Source organism: Leptidea sinapis, chromosome 16, assembly GCF_905404315.1.
Source record: "Leptidea sinapis chromosome 16, ilLepSina1.1, whole genome shotgun sequence".
NCBI lineage: Eukaryota > Metazoa > Arthropoda > Insecta > Lepidoptera > Pieridae > Leptidea > Leptidea sinapis.
In genome coordinates, this window is record NC_066280.1 from 10,504,392 (window position 1) to 10,524,988 (window position 20,597).

Here is a 20,597-nt window from a genome sequence, read left to right on the forward strand (position 1 = left end):
AAAATCAGTAAAATAAATGCCCATTTTCGGAATACCCACATGATGAATACAAATATTGTATGGTTGGTTGTAGAGTTTACAATCTTAGTCAGTCCGGGCCTTAATGTTGTTGGGTCGTGGCTTGGATAGCGCGAGTCTGTATACTTTGTTAAACGCGTTCTCTTTGTAATAGCTTTGCATCTGATACGATAGTTGTTATGTTACAATCAAAACTCTACAATTATATTTTTATTACTTAACTAGCTGATCCGATAGACATTTTTTCGACTTTTCATAGTATTATGTCCTATGGTATATTGTTATGGGGCAGTGCGGCCGATATTAATACCATCTTTGTGCTGCAGAAGTGGCCTATTCGCGCGATTTATAACCTAGGTCCTAAAGAATCATTCAGAGAAAAATTTAAAGAAATAAACATTTGGACTGTTGCTTCTCAATACATTTTTGATAATGTTCTGTATGTTCATAAGCATATTGAGCAATTTTCTAGAAACTGTGACATTCATAATGTTAACACTAGGAACAAACATAAACATGTTATGCCTACTACTCGGTTGGGTCGAGTAAGTAAGTCTTTTAGTTGGGCGATGTATATGCTTCTACAATCTGATCCCAGAAAATGTACAAAACAAATGTGTTACGAAATTTAAAAGAATTGTTAAAAAACGTTTGTGTGGGAAAGGTTACTATAGCATAAACAATTTTCTTAAAGACACCACGGACGGGGAATAAAGCGAACACCCTCAGGCTCTTAAATTATAAATGTTTATTGTACGATATCACATTTTAATCCATATTTTATATTTAAAAAAAAAGTCCGCTGAGTTTCTTGAGCCCATTCTTTTCAGGTCTGAGGCAGTCTCTTTTGAATGGGTGGTAGTTTTTGACGTTCAATAAGTGATTTTAAATCCTATTTTGAATAAAAAAACGCAGGATTTTATGGATTTGTTAATAACCTTAAATAATTGATACGTCTAGATAGAGCCTCTTTCTGGTAGGCAACGCATGATAATAGGCCAGGCTTATTACGTTGGTTTTACGTTTTACACATAGTCAATTTGTGTTAGTATGCGTGCGTTATTTTTATTTTATTTTATTTCTTAGGGACAACAAACAGTTCACACAATACATTTTACAATTTCAAATTAAAGTAGATATTAAATTAATTTTAGTGAGAACCCACACCGTTATCCACAGGTTAAGGTTGCGTTGCTGGAAATAGAGGTTGACAGTTCGCGCTATTTTTCGACGTGTTCACAGCTGCCAGTCTGTTGTCTAGACGTATAAATTATCTATGGTTAAAACATAATAATAATAAATATTTTAAAATGGTGAATGTCACTGAGGTCGTTGTAACGCCCCGTCTCACACTCGGTCAATTTGACCACGTACCTCGACTTTAGGAATAAAACTTAGGTGTCACTATTGGTGTCCAATAATAGTCACAATGTCCACATAATAATAGTAAGGACCTCCGAATGGTCCAAATTAGTCGGTAGCAACACCGACGTTCGTTAGTAAAGCCGATTTAAATAAAGTTAATTTCAAAATATAATTCACGAGTGTTTTTGAAGTGAAACTTCTTTAGAATCGTGGTGATATCAAACCGGATGCAACGGAAAATCGACAGGTAAGAGACACAAATACAAAAATGTGTAGGATGAAGCCGGCAAAGAATGAGACAGAAATATGCATACTATTGAAGTGAAAACTTCTTTATCATTGTTGTGATTTGAAAGTCGATGAAACGAAAAAGTGACAGTAAAAAGAGCAGTCACATAAATTCATAATATTTAACATGGGAGATAATGAGATAGGAAGCATAATGCAATGTTTTGGTACCAGGCGATATAGTTAAAGAAGAGATTGTCTTAAGTATGGCGCAAGTATACCTTAATATGTTCTGACTCCAAGCGCACGACGTATTACTACATAAATCATGTGTCATCCTAGCAACACGTACCAGGAATTCATATGCAGTTTCGAGGTTCATGCACCATGCAGGTTTCACTTCTGACATGTGTACTTTGTACGCACGCAATGTTTTTTGATTCACAGTTTAATTAAGTTGTTTAGAATTTGTGTAAAGAAACTATTTTTTTTGTTGAAGTGAAAACTTCCTCAAAAAAAATATAAAAGTCGATGAAACGAAAAAGCGACCCAGTAAAAGAAGACAGAAACATAAAATAAAAGTGAGATAGAAAGCATTATACGGTGTTTTGGTACCAGGCGATCATAGTTGAAGAAGATATTGTCTTATGTATGACGCGAGTATACCTTAATATATTCTACATAGAAACCAGAAGAACATAAGTATGGCAGAGGTAATAGTTATGTCTTTCAGAACGGTTGAAATAATGTGTCATCCTAGCAACATGTACCAGCACTTCATATGCAAGCTCTGAGTCTGAATAAATCTATGTAATATATAGTTACGAATAAAATGTAAAATAGCGAACTTTGTATTACTATGATCATTACTAAATTCGTCTAAATTCGTCTCATTATCTTGAAGCCAAATCTTTTGAAGGTTTCACCTCTACCACGTGTGAATTGCTCTGTCTGTCTAATCCATAGGTTGTCAACGTGGGCGATAACGCCCACTTGTGGGCGTTTGAGACTTTCGGGGGGGCAGTTTCGGACCCAGAGAAAATTAGGGGGCATTGAGATGGCGCAGATGGGGCGTGGGTAGATTAAAAAATATAGTCTAAAAAGGCAAAAAAATACATGAAAATACTCTAGAAGAAAACATATTCTCAAAGTGGGCGATGAGCAAAATAAGGTTGAGAAACTATGGTCTAATCTAACACATGTTTTTTTATACCTTCATTTTTAAGACTGCAGTTACAATTTATAGAAAGGCAAGGCACTTATCATGACAAAATATGTCCAGATATCTACAGCTATGATAATTACATGGTCTAAGCACTTGCTTAGACTACTTAGCTCTGGCTCACTATATCAGTTCAATGATTGTCCGAAGTAAATCCATCGAACAGCATTATATTACAAATATTGCTTAGTAGATAATATTAATTACTTATAACCATGTGTTGCCTTTAGTTAGGCAGTACGCGGGTGACTTGATCGGGCCGGTCCTAGTTACCATTAACCATAACAGGACCGGCCCGAGTAACCAGTTTAACCATTAATACCAATGCTTAGTAGAGATGCAGTACGCGTGTAACCATTGATCGGTCCGGTCCTAGTTACCATTAACCATTTGTCTTTAACCATTACAGGACCGGTCCGAGTAACCATTTAAACCATTATTACCAATGCATAGTAGAGATGCAGTACGCGAGTAACCGTTGATCGGTCCGGTCCTACCATTAACCATTTGCCTATAACCATTACAGGACTGGTCCGAGTAACAATTTTAATCAACTAATATTAGAGATCCGCGTACTCACCAGTAGAACCATTAATTATAGTTATTTAGCAAGTGTCATAGATAAGTTTAGTACCTTAAGTAAATAAATACTTTTACCATAAAAACCAATATATATATATATCTACCCCTAAGTGCACCCCTTTTCAATGATACTGTTTTATTTATAGCTCCTTAAATTTTAAGATGAAACTTTTATTCAATCGTCTCAAATCTTTTCGTCTATCTATGGTATGTCGCATTACAGCTGCCGCAGCCAGTAGGGGTAAAATCGAATCATTAATTTCAACTAAGTATTGCTTTTAAGTCAGTTTGGCCGACTGGTCTAACGCCTTTTAGTTCGAACCCCACATCTGGCAAGGGGTTTTTTTGCACTATATTTTTATTTAATGAATAAGTAAAGCATAATATTATACATAAAATTGTTTTTGAAGTTATACTTCTTTAGGTGTGTTATGAGAAAATGATGAGAGTGAAATTTTAAGATGCGAGCGCATCACTGTAACACAAAGATAACAGGTTGAAGTTGGTTCCTAAAATTTGCTGACGTTTGCGACATTGGTTATTTTTTTTTTGGTTTCTTCGTCCATTATTATAACAGGCAAAGGGTTCGAGCCCATACAGCCGTATTCATTATTTAATAATTAATTTTCAAAGCTATCGTTGCAAGATTTTTACAATATTGTTCTTTCTACAAACGTAGAATAGAAGGTAGAGAAAATAGTTTTAAGGATTTTTGCTTTGTTACGCCAAAGAAGTATAACTTCTTGCGTGTATACATAAGTACAAACACACATTTTTTATTTTGATGATATTATTAATTAATATGTTATTTTGTGACCAAAAAGTTTTACTTGCATCGTGGTTTCATAAAACCACAGAATTGCTTTTTTTTAAATATGTTTTACGCTTCGTAACTCTTTGCCATTTTTAATAGTACCCTCAATTACTCATAAGTTCCATCATTTGATATTATTTTTTATAATATAGTATTCCAAATGGTGATAGTGTTACGTTTGTGTTGTTGGCAGGAGCGTATGGTGCAGATAACGCGGCAGAAGGTGGGTGGGTTGGGATTGAGCATCAAAGGTGGCTCCGAGCACAAGTTGCCCATCCTCATCTCCAAGATATATAAGGACCAGGCGGCCGATCAAACTGGACAGCTCTTCGTGGGTGACGCCGTCATCAAAGGTACCACAAGATCGGCGCGATCTAAATTTCCTAATTCATCTTATATATAAAATTCTCGTGTCACAATGTTAGTTACCTTATTCCTCCGAAACGGCTGATTTTTACCAAATTTTATATGCATATTCAGTAGGTCTGAGAATCGGCTACTATCTATTTTTCATCCCCCTAAATGGTATAGGTAGGTAAAACCCCTAAATTTATTTTTTTTGACATAATTTTTTATTTTTATTTTTTTATGTTACATCAACCTCTACGATCAACCCCTATTTTTGGCTATTTTTATATTATTCTGTTCCATGCACAGATCAGCAATAGGGTTGCAAGATGGCAATCGAATATAATGATTATTGTAGTACAATAAATTTTATGTACGATATATTTGGTAGGTCTGAGAATCGGTCGTCATCTATTTTTTATGCCGCAAAATTTTTATATACTTATTACATTTTTTTTTATTACTTTATTTGGCAATACAACGTTTGCTGGGTCAGCTAGTATTATATATATTCATTTCTTGCTCTACAAAGAAATTTTGGCGTTTTTATCAATGTATGTACTAGCCTTCCCGCCCGCTTCGTTGCACGAATTTTAAAAGGAAATAAATTAAAATTTATTCACCCTATTACAAATACAATAAAAAAATTAGTAGCCATAAACCATCTAGGATAAATTTTGTATCGAACGGTGGTAGTTTCATGTCGATACGATCAGTGGTTTAGGCGTGATTGAGCTTCAAACAAAGACCATTTTCATTATATATATAGATGTACAAAGCGACATGTGTACACACCATACATCAGCAAAGCTTCCAAGAGAAAGAGAATCTCTATCGGAGATACAGCATGATAGTAAATATAAGTGAATCTATTGATACTATAACCGACCTTGATCGACTTGTCGTAAACGGTCAGCCACGCATTACCATTAAGTCTTTAGCATATTAGATGACCTGTATAGCCGAGTGGCTAGCGATCCTACCTACTAAGCTAGAGGTCCCGGGTTCCAATCCCGGTAGGTGCAAGCATTTATATGATGAATATGGATGTTTGTTTCCGAGTCATGGATGTTTAAATGTATTTATAACACAGGCTATATATATGCTTAATTTGGGGCAAGATAATTTGTGTAAAAAGTGTGTCATTATTATTATTATTATATTGAATATTCAACCACTAGTTAACGCATACATTGACAATTTCAAAATGGCCGCCAAAACAAAATGTTTATTTGTTTTATAAAATTCAAAATACGTAATGAAATATTCTTCGTAATCACTTCCGAGTTGCGCTCGACTTAAAATATACAACAGACTGTATTTATTGCATCACGCCGCACGCAACCACTGTTATCTTGTGATGGCGGGCCGCGGTGTCGACACACTGCATCTGTCTGTTACGAGATAACCTGATGACGGAATTGTTTGAACCATAGACTAACCAATATTCTATCTACAGAAAGAGATAAATTACTAACTGACAGTAGAAGTCAGTAATGAGCTGTCAATAATCTCAAGCTGTCCCAATATACCCGATAAGTCATTCTTATCGCCTTATATTGGGACGCGTGAATTGCAATTTCCATACAAACTTCTATCGCTGGTAAGCTACACGTCGTCCCATTATCAGACAGCGAGTGCGGATAAGGTGAGTTACCGTCGATAAGTTTATTGGTACAGAAATGTCAACGATTGTTTCGATTTTTATCTCAAGTAAGCGATAGACTGAATATTGGGAACGGCCGTAAGAGCGCTTTCGTACAACGTCCGATCAGGGTCTAGAAATATCCGACCGAATTAGGATATTGCTTACGCACTAGTTGTCTCTCCATCTCTATCTCTCTATATATCTATATCTCTATCTCTGATCCAATTTCAAGCAATCCAGGGGCCACTTTTTGGCACTTTTACGACAGGAAATTTTATAACTGCTACCGAATGAGTGTGTCTATTTTTGATTTTATTTTACATCACATAAAAGATAATATTTTGCGATAAGATCCTAAAAGGGACCCAGTGCTCTGTGAACGGCTGGATCTTCTACCGCATTTATCACGGGGAGTGTTCCGAAGAGCTGTTTAACCTGATTCCTGCCGCGGAATTCCACCTTCGCACGACACGCCACAAGTTAGGATATCATCCCCACCAACTGGATGTGTGGCGGTCCTCCAGAGTGCGGTTTCAAGGAGCTTTCTTCCTCGTACTACAAAGCTGTGGAATGAACTTCCTTGTGCGGTGTTTCCGGGACGATACGACATGGGTACCTTCAAAAAAAGCGCGTACACCTTCCTTAAAGGCCGGCAACGCTATTGTGATTCCTCTGGTGTTGCAAGAGAATGTGGGTGGCGGTGATCACGTAACACCAGGTGACCCGTACGCTCGTTTGTCCTCCTATTCCATAAAAAAAAATGTAGACAATCTATACTGCCAGAAGAAATGCTTGCAGTCACATAAAGGTAAGTAAAACTCAGTTCTTGATCAGGCAATATTTATTACTGTTCACAAGTACTAATGAAGATGGATCAACACTACATATTCCTGTAATTCGGATTCGGATCGGACGCAGTGCGCGAGCGTTCATACAAATAATACTATGACTACTTCGGTCCGTCAATAATCTTCTCCGAAACGGAGATTATCGGTTGACGGAAAGAAATCGGATGACGAAACCGGGTAATAGTTCGTAAACTACCATAGAAATAGTTCTACGACTACTCCGGACCGTGTTTTCACGCACACGGATCGGACTCCGATCGGACGTAGTGTGAAAGCGCTCTTAGGCGTTTATCGACATGCCAGCCCAATGATGCATGACCAGTTATATTTGTCAATATGCGTGTTTGCTAGTAGTTTAATATTCAAAGGATACGGAGTAGGATAGTATGGAGCTTGCCAAGCGTGTGTAACCGTTTTTCAACTTGTGAATCAAAATCAGTTACAGTTACAATAGGTACGCTTTCCTTTTCTATCTTGCCGTATCTCCGCAAGTCTCGGTCGTCCGGACATTGAATTTTGAAACACGCCATCCGATGGCAGAATATAAACTTTATCATTAATATACTATTGAATGTCAATTATGAAGGCATTGAATGGATGAAGTGGAATTAGGTCAAGATAATGAGCTCCGGCACAAGTTGAGAGCGCTCTACTGTCGCTCAACGGTCGACGCGACACTCGAGCGTCCCACAACTGACGCTTTCAACTATGATATTAGTACAAATTCGAATGGTTTTTTTTGTAGTACGAGGGCTGCACTAAAAGTATCGGGAATGGAATATTTCCACTGTTCCTGTCATATTAAAAGCTTTTTGATTGTAAACTCCTTGGTTTTAAAAATCGAATACCATTTATTTAAAAGAAGATTCTCGGTCTTGTCACAAGGTCTTTTCAAACTCGTTTAGTCGTTGAGAAAATGGAATTGACTCGAGAAAATTCTAGAGCGATGATTTATTATGACTTTCGAAGTGTTTTAACACAAAAAAAGTGTGCTGACACAAAAATATCAATACATCAAGCCTGTATCCACCAAAGCGGAGAGGAGAGGTATTTTCATAACTAATTTTAGTACGTTAGTACGTTTTTAAAACTCTCCATACGCTTGGTATTAGTAATATGTTTGTGTACCAGAGGACTTGAAGCCTATAAGAGACGTACTGGTCATTTCTTAACTGATAATCTAAATAAGAATAGGGTGGTAAACTTGAAACAACTACTGAAGCGTTACATAAAGAAGAAGAAAAAAAAATTTACGGATGAGATTTTTTTTACAATTGAGCAATATTTTATCAAACAATATAACCGTATTCATGTTCAAAGCTCTAAGGAAGCTTCCCAATTAGTCGAAAGAGTACAACGTGGGCACTATCCGACTTCAGTGATAATTTAGTAGGGATTTATTAGCTATGAAGGAGTGACTGAGCCATACTTTTGTGAAAAAGGTATGAAAATATCGGCACAAGTATATCATGATTCCATTTTTGAGAATAGAATAGCCTTAACAACAGTATGTTCAATAACCAAGAATGGTCCTTCCAGTAAGATTCGGCCCCCAGACATAAATTTCGGTCTACGCAGTCTTGGTTGGAAACGAACGTTTCGGACTTCATCAGAGCTGAAGACTGGCCGTCGTCTAGTCCGGATCTAAATCCGCTGGATTATGATTTATGGTCAGTTTTAGAGAGTAGGCCTTTAACGCCATGATAATTTGGAGTCTCTTAAACAATCCGTACCATTGGTAGTGAAGAATTTTCCCATGAAAAGAGTGCGTGCTTCTATTGATATCTGGCCTCAACGTTTAAAGGACTGTATTGCAGCCAATGGAGACCACTTCGAATAAGCGTTTTATGTTTTATATTTATGTATTAAACTAACACATTGTCTAAGTAATAAATGTTATTTGCAATTTAATTTTTTTTTCATGTTTCAGTATTTATGGCAAGACTAGGTATATAAATCTTAATTGCCTACCAAATCGTAATGTCCGATCATCTCTATTCCACATTCAAAAGAGTCAGTTCCGTTTCCTACGTATTATGTACAGATACACACAGAATATTTTGTCTTCCACCGTCCAGCAAACAAGATTTAAATAATAATGATTGTGCAACTTTGAAAAATTAATTGATTAAAATATATACAACGAATATAATACTTATTGCAGTGAATGGAGAGTACATAACGGCGTGCAAACACGACGACGCGGTGAATATCCTGCGTAACGCGGGCGATATCGTCGTCCTCACCGTGAAGCACTATCGCGCCGCTACGCCCTTCCTGCAGAAGCAAGGTGTGTCATCTATTACGTTCACACTTACTTCGTTTTTACGGCCGCTATGGCGCCGACTGCCGAGCACTCATTTAGCGTTTGTGTGTATCATTATCAGCCGGAAGACGTCCACTGCTGGACAAAGGCCTCCCCCAAAGATCTCCACGACGACCGGTCCTGCGCTGCCCTCATCCTACGTATTGCGGCGATCTTGACCAGATTGTCGGTCCATCTTGTGGGGGGCCTACCACCACAGCGTCTTCCGTTACGTGGTCGCCATTCGAGGAATCTTCTGCCCCACCGGCCATCTGTCCGTTGAACTAGGTGCCATGCCCACTGCCGCTTCAGTTATGCAATCATCTGCAAGATGTCCTCATTTCTGATACGATCTCGTTTCTTGTTTGTGTATATAATTAACACAATTTATTTAGATGGATGTACTCATTCAGTTGCTGTGATTTTTTGTAGAAGAGGAGTACAAAAAAGCAGCGTATGGTATACTTAATTGTAAGTGATACCGCCGCAAACCCACTCTCACCGCATCACCGAGTGTTCTAGGATTGTACCTACGCACTTTTGTTAAGCCAATAATTAATAGAGCACGGCAATACTTCAAGCCGTCCCACATTCTAGCGCTCTACAAAGCGCAGGTCCGGCCACACATGGAGTATTGCTGTCATCTCTGGTCTGGCGCACACCAGTATCAGCATTTTTGGCCCGAATTAATTGGGAATAAAGGTTGAAACATTTTAATTCAAATACAAATATTTTTATTCAAAATAGGATTTAAAAATCACTTATTGAACTTTCTTTTCCACACAAGCATTTTTTAACAATTCTTTTAAATTTCGTAACACATTTGCTTTGTACATTTTCTTTGATCATATTGTAGAAGCATATACCGAAGCATAAACCGGTGGAATCTGCTATATTTCTTGGCATTATTCTGGATTCCAAATTACAATGGGAAATTACATATTGAAGTATTGGCAAACAGACTAAGTTCTGCAGCATACGTTACTACTTTAGTTATTTCCATAGTATTATGTCCTTATGGTATATTGCTATGGGGCAACGCTGCCGATATTAATACAATATTTGTGTTGGAGAATAGGGCTATTCGCGCTATTTATAACCTAGGTCCTAAAGAATCATTGAGAGCAAAATTTAAAGAGATTAACATCTTGACTGTTGCTTCTCAATATATTCTTGATAATGTAATGTATGTTCATAGGCACGTGAATTTTGCTAGAAACTGTCATAACCATAATGTTAACACCAGGAACAGGCATAAGCTTATAACGCCTACTACTCGGCAAAGTCCAATAAGAGGCTTAACCGAGTAGTAGGCATAACTTGTTTATAATAAATGTGGGTGTTTTTATTGGTGCAGCGGAGGGCGCCTCTGATACAGATAGCAGTACCGGTGATGAGCATCCCTCCCCGCACGTACGTGGTACCCTCGACGACAACTGCAACTCCGAGAAGATCGAAACCAACGGTGGATGGCAGGTGCGTCACAATGCTAGTGGGCATAAGAATTGTTGCCAAGCAAGAGAATGTTAGCAAATTCTGCCTTGATTCAAAACACGGCTCAACAATGCCATGTCTTATTATATCTAGGATAGGACTAGGATGAAGTCTTCAGCTGACCGCACCGTCAATAGATGGATTTAGTCAGAAAATCATAACGTGAATATGATTTTAATGTTTATAGCTTTATCTACACCCATGCTTTAAATCCTCTATTAAAGATTCTGAAACAGTTAGCTTATTGCCAACATTAAAACACCCAATGTTCTAATAACCATTACATCATCCAAATGAGTGTTGTAATGTTGTACTGAATTTCATAACAACACTATGTTTTATTTTTCGATCCCTTCATGCGCAAAGAGTTTCAACAGACAGCCACATTCTTACTGCTCGATACGTGGTATCTGTATGAATTTCAAAAAAAGAACATTTTCGTTTACACGCGTTCCACACTGCCAGAACGTCGCGCGCCGTAAAAAAAGTAGGTTATTCGAATCCCCGCCATTTTTCTTCAATATTTTTGTTGTTTTGTTTACAAAAAATGAGCGATTCATTTTTAACGCTGCAAAAGAACATTATATTCGAGTGAATTTTAATTATTGCAATATACAAAATGTAAATTACTACTAAAATAAATAATTGTTTCATTAATACTTAGTTTATTTGTATATAGTCAGTAATGAATGATATTATGTTACTACTAGGACTGGTGTTTTAATGTTAGCAGTAAGCTAACTTTTCCAAGAATCCTTTAGAGGATTCATATTCTGGGTGTAGATAAAGTCTTGTATGCAACTGTTCATAATTAGGTATTAAAACACTCATGTGATACTATTATCATCCACATTCGTGTTTTAATACCCCTTATTACACAGCAGTTGCATAAATAACTATTACAAGTCACAGACTGGTTAAAAACAGTAAAGTGATATGTTCTCTCGATTATAATGCTGTTATTAATATGTCATTTTGTGAAAAAAGGTTTCACTTGTATCGTGGTTTTAAAATCACACACACACGCTTTTTGTTTTATTGTAAGAGTGTTTCTAGTATATACATTTTTAAAGGATGTGTCGGGTTGTCTGTGGCGTAAATATTCGCTCGCATATTTCTGAATTGAAATAAGCCGTTGCAACAATTACGCTAATTTCTTCAAATTCAAGTATTTATTGATAGCTTTTGAGATACATTGACACGATTTAAGAAATACCTTATAACCTGATATACGACGATATTTGAAGTTTAAGTTTCGACGACATTTGAATTTTATTTTTAGTATGTCCTGTAAGTACAGGAACCTACACGATTTTTTTGATTTTTGTATACGATTTAAAAGTACTGACACGACCGACCTGTTATAGTAAATGTAATGTTCCTCGTTTGCTCACGAGTGAAACAACTAATCTTTACTATGTAGCACTACACCCGGACACGTTCGCACGCAACCAATATCCGATTAGAACTGGCCTTCCGCTGTACTGTGCATTCCTTATATACCACTCACTGTTAATGTCACTGTCGATGTCGTGACAGTGACAATGATAGTTAACACATACTCTGTTAAGACTAGATGTCAGTACACTACAGTAAAAAAATCAGCGTATTTGTACGATGCAATTACTAACATGACCATCATGTTCTCGAAGCATCCTTACACAAACAATGAATTCAAGCTCTAAAGGTTGATGCATCCATTATACGATAATTTATATTTATACAGTTTATTCTTTATTACTTTTTATTAAATACTAGCTGACCCGACAGACGTTGTTCTGTAGATAATAAAAAAAATACAGTTTTATAGGAATATGACAATAATATTTCAAAACATCTATAATTATTTCGTAACGTATGCGTTGTTATAATGAAATTGTTTCACAGCGGAACTGTCGAACCGTGCGTCACTAAATTCTCTCATAGAAAAGATGTCCATGCAAAACAAAAATTGCAAATAAAAATAATTATGGGTCCCAAATCGAAGTAAAAAGTATCCTATCTCTCAAGTTGGTCTAAACTGCACTCCATGAAGTTATCCCCATTAAAATCCGTTCATTAGTTTAGGAGTCCATCGCGGACAAACAACGTCTCACGTAATTTATATATATTAAGATTTGGTATTTATTTGAAACTTTTTCAACTAACACAAATCATATATTGTATGAAACACCTTACACACTAATTTGTTTTGTATATTACAGCCACTGTGAAATACTCTATTGATTAAAAACAGTGGCCGTTGAGTTTCTTGTATATTCTTCTCACGAGCTCTACTTCATCCGAACATATGGTAGACTCAGTAATTTAAAAAGAAATAATTGTAGTGACTATTCAAAACCGCTTAATTTAAGGCTAATTGAATAAAGTTTATTTAACTTTGACCTGGTGGTCCTTAAATAATAATAATATTGACACACTTTTACACAAATTATCTTGCCCCAAACTAGGCATAGCCTGTGCTTTGAGTACAACGATATATTTAATACAATATACTTACTAAGACATACATAAATACATAAACATCCATGGCTCGGAAACAAAAATTAATTAAAAAAAGTATGTGTGTACTAATGCATGCACGCAAGAAGTTATACTTCTTTGGCCTAACGCAGCAATAATCATTAAAATGATTTATTCCTCGTGCTATTCTACGTTTTTAGGAAGAACAATTTTTTAAAAACGATGGCTTTGACAATTAGTTATTAAATAACGAATACGGCTGTACGGGCTTGAACCCTTTGCCTATCCTTTTGTGTTACAGTGAAGTGAAGATTGTTTAAATTAAATGATTTCAATTTCTTTGTTATTTTATTGTAACAGTATTTCTGGTCGGGCTGCCTGTGGCTTAAATAGTCGCTCCCATATAATAAATTATTGCAACAATTACACTAATTTCTTCAAAGTCAATTATTTATTACTTTTAAGATAAATTGACACACTTTTAGAAATACTTGACAACCTGACAATATAGTATCTAAACAAATGATTTAAGTATTCTTTAGTGTTAATTCCGCCAATATTTGTTTTTAAACAAGTCTCGTGCCAGATTTTGGCGAGACAACACGTCCTGAGGATGCCTAGTGTAGCGACGAAACACGTGTCGAATTGTTTAAAAACAAATATTGGCGGAATTAACACTAAAGAAATCACAAATCATTTGTATAATTATGGTTTTCCGCAAAGTAATGCCTACTTCAATAAATATAGTATCTTCTTATAAATTTTGTCTTGTGTTGTGTTCATCTGTATGTTCAGGTATACGATTTTTTGACTATTGTATATGTTTTTAAGGAGTGATACGTATACGTATGGTGCGGTATACCGTATCCTATGGTGGTGGTCTTTAATTAAATACATAAATACGCAGAGTGGCTGGAGTGAGGGAGAGTGCGAAGAAGGCAGCGCACGAACTTCTCGCGCGTCCTCCCTCACGTCGGCCGCAGACCCTTTGCATCCCGCACACGAGGGCACCAGGGAGTGGGTGGACATAGTGTCAGGTAAGCTCACTTCATATATTGCTCGAATTGGGTGCAGCGATCGGTGCTCATTCAGTAGCCTGATAGGGACACAAGTCACATATACACTAGGGGTGGCTGTAATATTTTGAGCCTAAGGTATTAAAATACTGTTAAAATGTTTTCCTATTATAGTGCGCAAAGTTCAATTTTGCGCATGCATTTGCGTCCGCAAAGTACCACTTTCCCGTTGACAAGAGCGTGCGGGAATGTATAAGAGTATACGAGCGATTACAAGGTGTATATGCGCACGCCATCTCTGGCACTCTCTTCGCATTAACACGTGCGAGCGACACTGTCTCCCCGAGCCCGAGCGCTCTTGCTCGCGCCGGTTTGTATACAACTGTCGTTTGGAATGGACCTGTCAAAACGTGCATTCTGTGTTTTGTATCCTGCCATTTTGTCAATACGGACAATGAACGTCAAAGTATCAGTCGCTTCGCATCATAATTGTAGTGGTCGAACTATGCGCAACTTAATAGGAAAAATAGTATAGGATACTCGTGCGCACGTAGGTGATTCCGCACGAGCAACGCGACCTTTGCGCACTCGTATCGTAATGTACTATTATCTACACCCATGCTTTAAATCCTCTATTAAAGATTCTTAAACAGTTAGCTTATTGCCAACATTAAAACACCCAGTGGCCTAATAACCATTACATCATTCAAAAGAGTGCTGTAATGAATTTCAGTCCAACACTATATCATCCGTTTTCATAATAACACTCCTTTGTATGATATGGTTACTGGGACTAGCTTTTACACAACAGTTGCATAAAATATGTAGTCCCCCTCTACTTCAAAACATTTTACTACTTTACTTCAATACACTTCTTACCAGCTCGCTAAAGAGGGCTTAATTCATCCTTTCTCACCCACTTTTGTTGAAGAAGCCCTAATTCTGTGGATTAATTCTTATTTTTTAAAGTGATAACCCCAACTTCAATTTAATTTATGTAATTCTATGGATTTCAATATGCTGGGATATCCAGCCTTCACCGTAGAGATCTTTTTGTTAACATCTTCTACTTAGGGCCGTTTTCCTGTCACGCGGATTTCCATCCGCTAGTCAGCATGCGTTTACTCCGAACGCTCCTGGCCACACGCAAGACAATGTCCCACCTGCAGCCAATCCGCGTTACGCGCGCTTACGAGTACACGTGATAGTAAATACATATATAAAACTATGATGCCTAGGATGGATTTGAGCGAAGCGAGGTAAACTAAGTCTGTGTACAAAAACAAAATTAATCACACAAGATTTGATCAATCGGATCAATTTTTAAATATATATTATAAATAGGGCGTGCTAATTTAGAATAATTTGTAAATGATGTTTGTTTTTAATTATAATAATTGAATTAAGTCGTAATTCATAATTCTGTCTCAATAATAACCTAGAAAATTTCGAAAGCTTTCTATGAGTTTAAATTTTTTTTAAATCGGTCCAGAAATGGCCTAGAAACAATTTTACACAGAAATCAATCACCCGGTGTGAGCTCCGCTCAGCTTCGCTTCGCTTCGCTCAATAATAGAATGCGGGTGCTCCGCACGCGGATGAAATTTCGCGTGACAGTAAAACCGCCCTTATTGTGATTCTGAACGCTTCCTTGACTGTAACATATTTTCAGACAATTTTTTTTTTGTAACCGTAATGGTGCGTCTAATATGCTTAACAATTCGAATTACATAGTGCGAATCTTAGATAATTTATACGTCTATAGGCCGACCGTTTATCTGAGTCCTCGCCTGCGGGGTACAGGGGCGCGGGGACAAAGGGGACGACAAAGGGGATTGACACAGGTGCGGGCGGCGGGGGCGCTTAGCGAAATGAGCGTCTATCTACGAGAGAAAAATATATATTTATATATTTATTTCACTGAAGTAAAACTTTTTATCAAGTAAGCGACACTTTTTTGCTGTAGTGCCGCTCATGATGGGATATGTGACCCGCTACGTCTCGGGGACTGACAAGCTGAGGCCCGGCGCTTTTGAGGTCAGTTAAAACACTCACATAGATACATACTAGAACAATAAGAATAATAATCTATATTTGGTTTAGTTATTTTTATGGAATAGGGGGTTATATATGGAATGGGTTTTTCAAATTATCATCCTGAAATAAAGGGTTGAGGTTCTTGTGATCTGTAATATAGGGTCAACCTACTTCAGAAAGCTCCTATAAATATCAGCTGTTAATATATAGAATAAGATTCACATATATATATATATACAATATACAGATTCAGATTCATCATACCAAATTTTAAGAATTCCCAGAGTCAACGTAATATCCATCTTAATAGTTTATACATGAATTCTGGTCTCACGTATTACATATGTATGTAGGTTTTTTTTATGACAGTAAAGGTAATTGATACGCCCTGCCCATTACAATGCAGTGCCGCTCAGGATTATTGAGAAACCCAAAAATTCTGAGCGGCACTACAATTGCGCTCGTCACCTTGAGACATAAGTTTTATTTGCCCAGTTATTTCACTAGCAACGGTGCCCTTCCGATAGAGACAAAATAATGCCTACATATAACTGCTTCACGGCAGAAATAGGCACCGTTGTGGTTCCCATAATCTAGCCGGCATCCTGTGCAAAGGTGCCACCCACTAGTAAATAATAATAATAATTTATTTCGGAAAAAATCCATAATAATTGTTAGCAAAATGGGGGTGCTTAGTGTATGTTAGTATTTATAACTAAACAGGCACATGAAGCCGCATAAATGCCTTTTGAATCGGCGGATCGTAATGACTAACAATGGTTTGCAGAACGATGTTAGGGCTACCTGAAAAAGTGTGTGTATACATGTGTAGGTACGTGGCGCGCGACCGCAGCAGAGTTCGGGAGTGCTACACGTGGACGAGCCTGCCGCACTGTCGCACTGGCTCAAGAGCGTGTCCGACAACATCATGGGACTAACCAATCTACAGGTACACGACTCATATATATGTAACTTGCTGACCCGACAGACATTCTGTACATAATAAATAAAATTCTGTTTTTTATGAATTTGTCAATAATGCAGTGTTTGTTTGTTTGTTTGAACGCGCTAATCTCTGGTACTACTGGTCCGATTTGAATGACTCTTTCAGTGTTGGGTAGTCCATTTATCGAGGAAGGCTGTGTTTGTTTTTTTTTTTCAAAATTAGGGATCCGTAATAAAATTGCTATTTTGTAACACAAGGTGTAAAATCGAAAACATATTTTTGCGTGCGCTGCAAAAACTATTGATAATAGAACAAAATGATGTACAGGCTATAATATAGGCAATATTTTATTACTTATAAAACTATCGCGTGAATTATACTTTATATGGCAAAACAATGTTTGCCGGGTCAGCTAGTTCAAAATAAGATTCAAAATCACTTATGGGACGTCAAAAACTACCTAGTTCTTTTCTTGGTATTATTTACTGTATGCGTATGTTTAAATTATATGTATATCGATAACACCACATTCTGTTATCTTTTCAACTAAAACAACTTCATTACAGGTTGCCTGGTAGAAATCGCTTTTAAGCGATAAGGCCGCCTATTGCTGTTTGTATTCCCGATTTTTGTTATATTTAATTATTTTGTGGTGTGCAATAAAGATTTATTTCATTTCATTAGTATTATGATGAAATTTTAATCTTAAAACCACTTTTTGAAATTTGATCGCCGCCGTATAGCCTCTTTGGCAACTTTTGGTAAATCTTATATTTACATGTCGCTCAGAGGGCAATGGATAGGACTATGCCCGGAGTTTTCCTGCGAGATCGAATCAGAAATGAGGAGATCTGCAGGAGAACCAAAGTCAAGTCAAAGCCAACGACATAGCCTGCTACTGGTTGCGAAACTGAAGTCAGATGGCCGTTGGGGCAGTAAATTCCACGAATGGCGACCACGTACCGGAAGACGTAGTGTTGTTAGCCCCCGCCCCCCACAAGATGGACTGACGTTCTGGTCAAGATTGCCGGAATAGGTTGGATGAGGCCACCGGTAGGCGTTATATTTGGGGTAGACCTTTGTCCAGCAGTGGAAGTCTTCAGGCTCAAATGATGATAATGATACTTACATCGTAAGTGTTCTGGACGCAAGTCACTGTCATTTCGGCAAAACTGGTTCAAGGATAGCATCTCTGTATCCTTATAATAATTAGAAAACAATAATGAGATAACGTTTTGATGCACCCTGGTTACAGATGAAGTTATTTAACCGACACCTGCCGCGAGGCGAACGCATCGAGTACATGGGCTGGGTACAGGAGGGAGAAGTGCGCGGTGGCCAGCCCTGGCAGAACTACACTCCCAAGTTCCTGATGCTCAAGGGCACCGACGTACTGCTATATGACACACCGCCCGTGAGTACATCAACTTTTTTAGAAGCGTTAGATCCCTATTCCGTCCGTATATATTTGTTCAGTTTTGTGACTACTTAACTGACATGTGACAATGACATTGAATACTGAATCTGAATATATTTATAATATTATCGGAGGTATACCTACGATCGTAACGACGTATACGTCGCAAGAAAAATACGACGGATGTATATCATACGAAGTTTTAACAATATTTGTCTCGCAAACAGATGAGTATCACCGAGTTGACCAAGTGTCCGGAAAGCCTCAAGATCTACCAGACAATGTTCCGCACTGTAAAAGAGAGTGAGACAGTAGACTGGCGGCCGCACTGCTTCCTTCTGCAGAGCTCCAGCCCTGGGCCGTCACCGCCGGGCCCGCGGTATTTCAGCACGGAGACGCGACACGAGCTGCTCAGGCTGGAGGCGGCATGGACCGCTGATGTCGTCGACGCGGTTATCAGGCTTGGGGTAAGAGAATGAGACAGTAGAATAGCGGCTAACTGTTACCTACTGCAGAGCTTTAGCACGTGCATGTCAAATCCGGGGCCGCGGTACTTCAGCACGGAGACGCGACACGAACTGCTCAGGCTGGAGGCGGCATGGACCGCTGATGTCGTCGACGCGGTTATCAGGCTTGGGGTAAGAGAATGAGACAGTAGAATGGCGGCTTACTGTTACCTAGTGCAGAGCTTCAGCCCGCGCATGTCATCGCCGGGGCCGTTGTACTTCATCACGGAGACGCAACACGAACTGCTCAGGCTGGAGGCGGCATGGACCGCTGATGTCGTCGACGCGGTTATCAGGCTTGGGGTAAGAGAATGAGACAGTAGTATAGCGGCCTACTGTTATCTACTGCAGAGTTCCAGCCCGGGTCTGTCATCGCCGGGGCCACGGTACTTCAGCACGGAGACGCGATACGAGCTGCTCAGGCTGGAGGCGGCATGGACCGCTGATGTCGTTGACGCGGTTATCAGGCTTGGGGTAAGAGAATGAGAAGTAGAATAGCGGCTTACTGTCACCTACTGCAGAACTCTCAGGTTGTCAGGCTTCATGTGGATCTACTTTACAGTTGATAACCTGCTGAACCCCAATATTTGCATATGTATTAGGAAATTGACTTGAGATGTCGCTTTTGTAAATCTAAACAATTTGTTATTTTTTTTAAGGTCAAACAAAATTTTATGAATGATACGGGACTCGAAGCCAAACCTCTGGCGTTCCGTCCCAGTGCTCTGTCAACTGAGCTAATTGTTCGAGTGACGTATCGTCATAAAATCTTGTACGCTTCCTTCAACAATTGTATTTGTGTATTAATCCTAGAGGTGAGGGATATCACTTTAAAAAACAACAAATTGTTAAGGTTTTTACTGTTCCAAACAATAATTAAAATGTCAGGTTTTCCGGTAAGACTAAGTAAAGTTCGGGTCGAGTGATAATGAGTCATCAAAAGACCTGATAGACAATTATATTTTAAAAGCTACATTAATAAATAATTGTTAAAACTACACACATGAACGATGGCTGGTCGTGTCCGCAGAAGAAGACGTTCACTGTGGTGCACCTGGGGCGCGCTGCCGGCCTCACGCTGGACTGGGCCAGTGGGTTCTCGCTCGCTGAGGGTAGCGCAGGGGCGCCACCTGTCTGGGCATACAGGTACCTGCCACTTACATATCGCTCTGCGCGTCACTCCACCACTGTTGCAGCATAGATTGCTGCCAAAGCGACCTTTTGCTGCTGCCCTAGTATGCAAGTATCATTTTTACCAGTGGAGGCTCCTTTCCACAGAATACCGGCTAGATTATGGGTACCACAACGGCGCCTATTTCTGCCGTGAAGCAGTTATGTGT

General features: G+C 38.4%; 1 protein-coding gene across 1 annotated transcript in view; it reads left to right on the plus strand.

Annotated features, from left to right (window-relative positions):
- Window positions 1-20,597, plus strand: part of LOC126968693 (gamma-1-syntrophin) — a 50,772-nt gene that overhangs the window by 19,864 nt on the left and 10,311 nt on the right. The window contains exons 3-11 of the mRNA XM_050813751.1: window positions 4,423-4,582; window positions 9,238-9,363; window positions 10,736-10,854; window positions 14,243-14,372; window positions 16,318-16,388; window positions 17,221-17,337; window positions 18,590-18,748; window positions 18,979-19,218; window positions 20,288-20,403. Of these exons, the coding sequence (XP_050669708.1) occupies window positions 4,423-4,582; window positions 9,238-9,363; window positions 10,736-10,854; window positions 14,243-14,372; window positions 16,318-16,388; window positions 17,221-17,337; window positions 18,590-18,748; window positions 18,979-19,218; window positions 20,288-20,403 (1,238 nt within the window). The remainder of the gene's footprint in view (window positions 1-4,422; window positions 4,583-9,237; window positions 9,364-10,735; window positions 10,855-14,242; window positions 14,373-16,317; window positions 16,389-17,220; window positions 17,338-18,589; window positions 18,749-18,978; window positions 19,219-20,287; window positions 20,404-20,597) is intronic.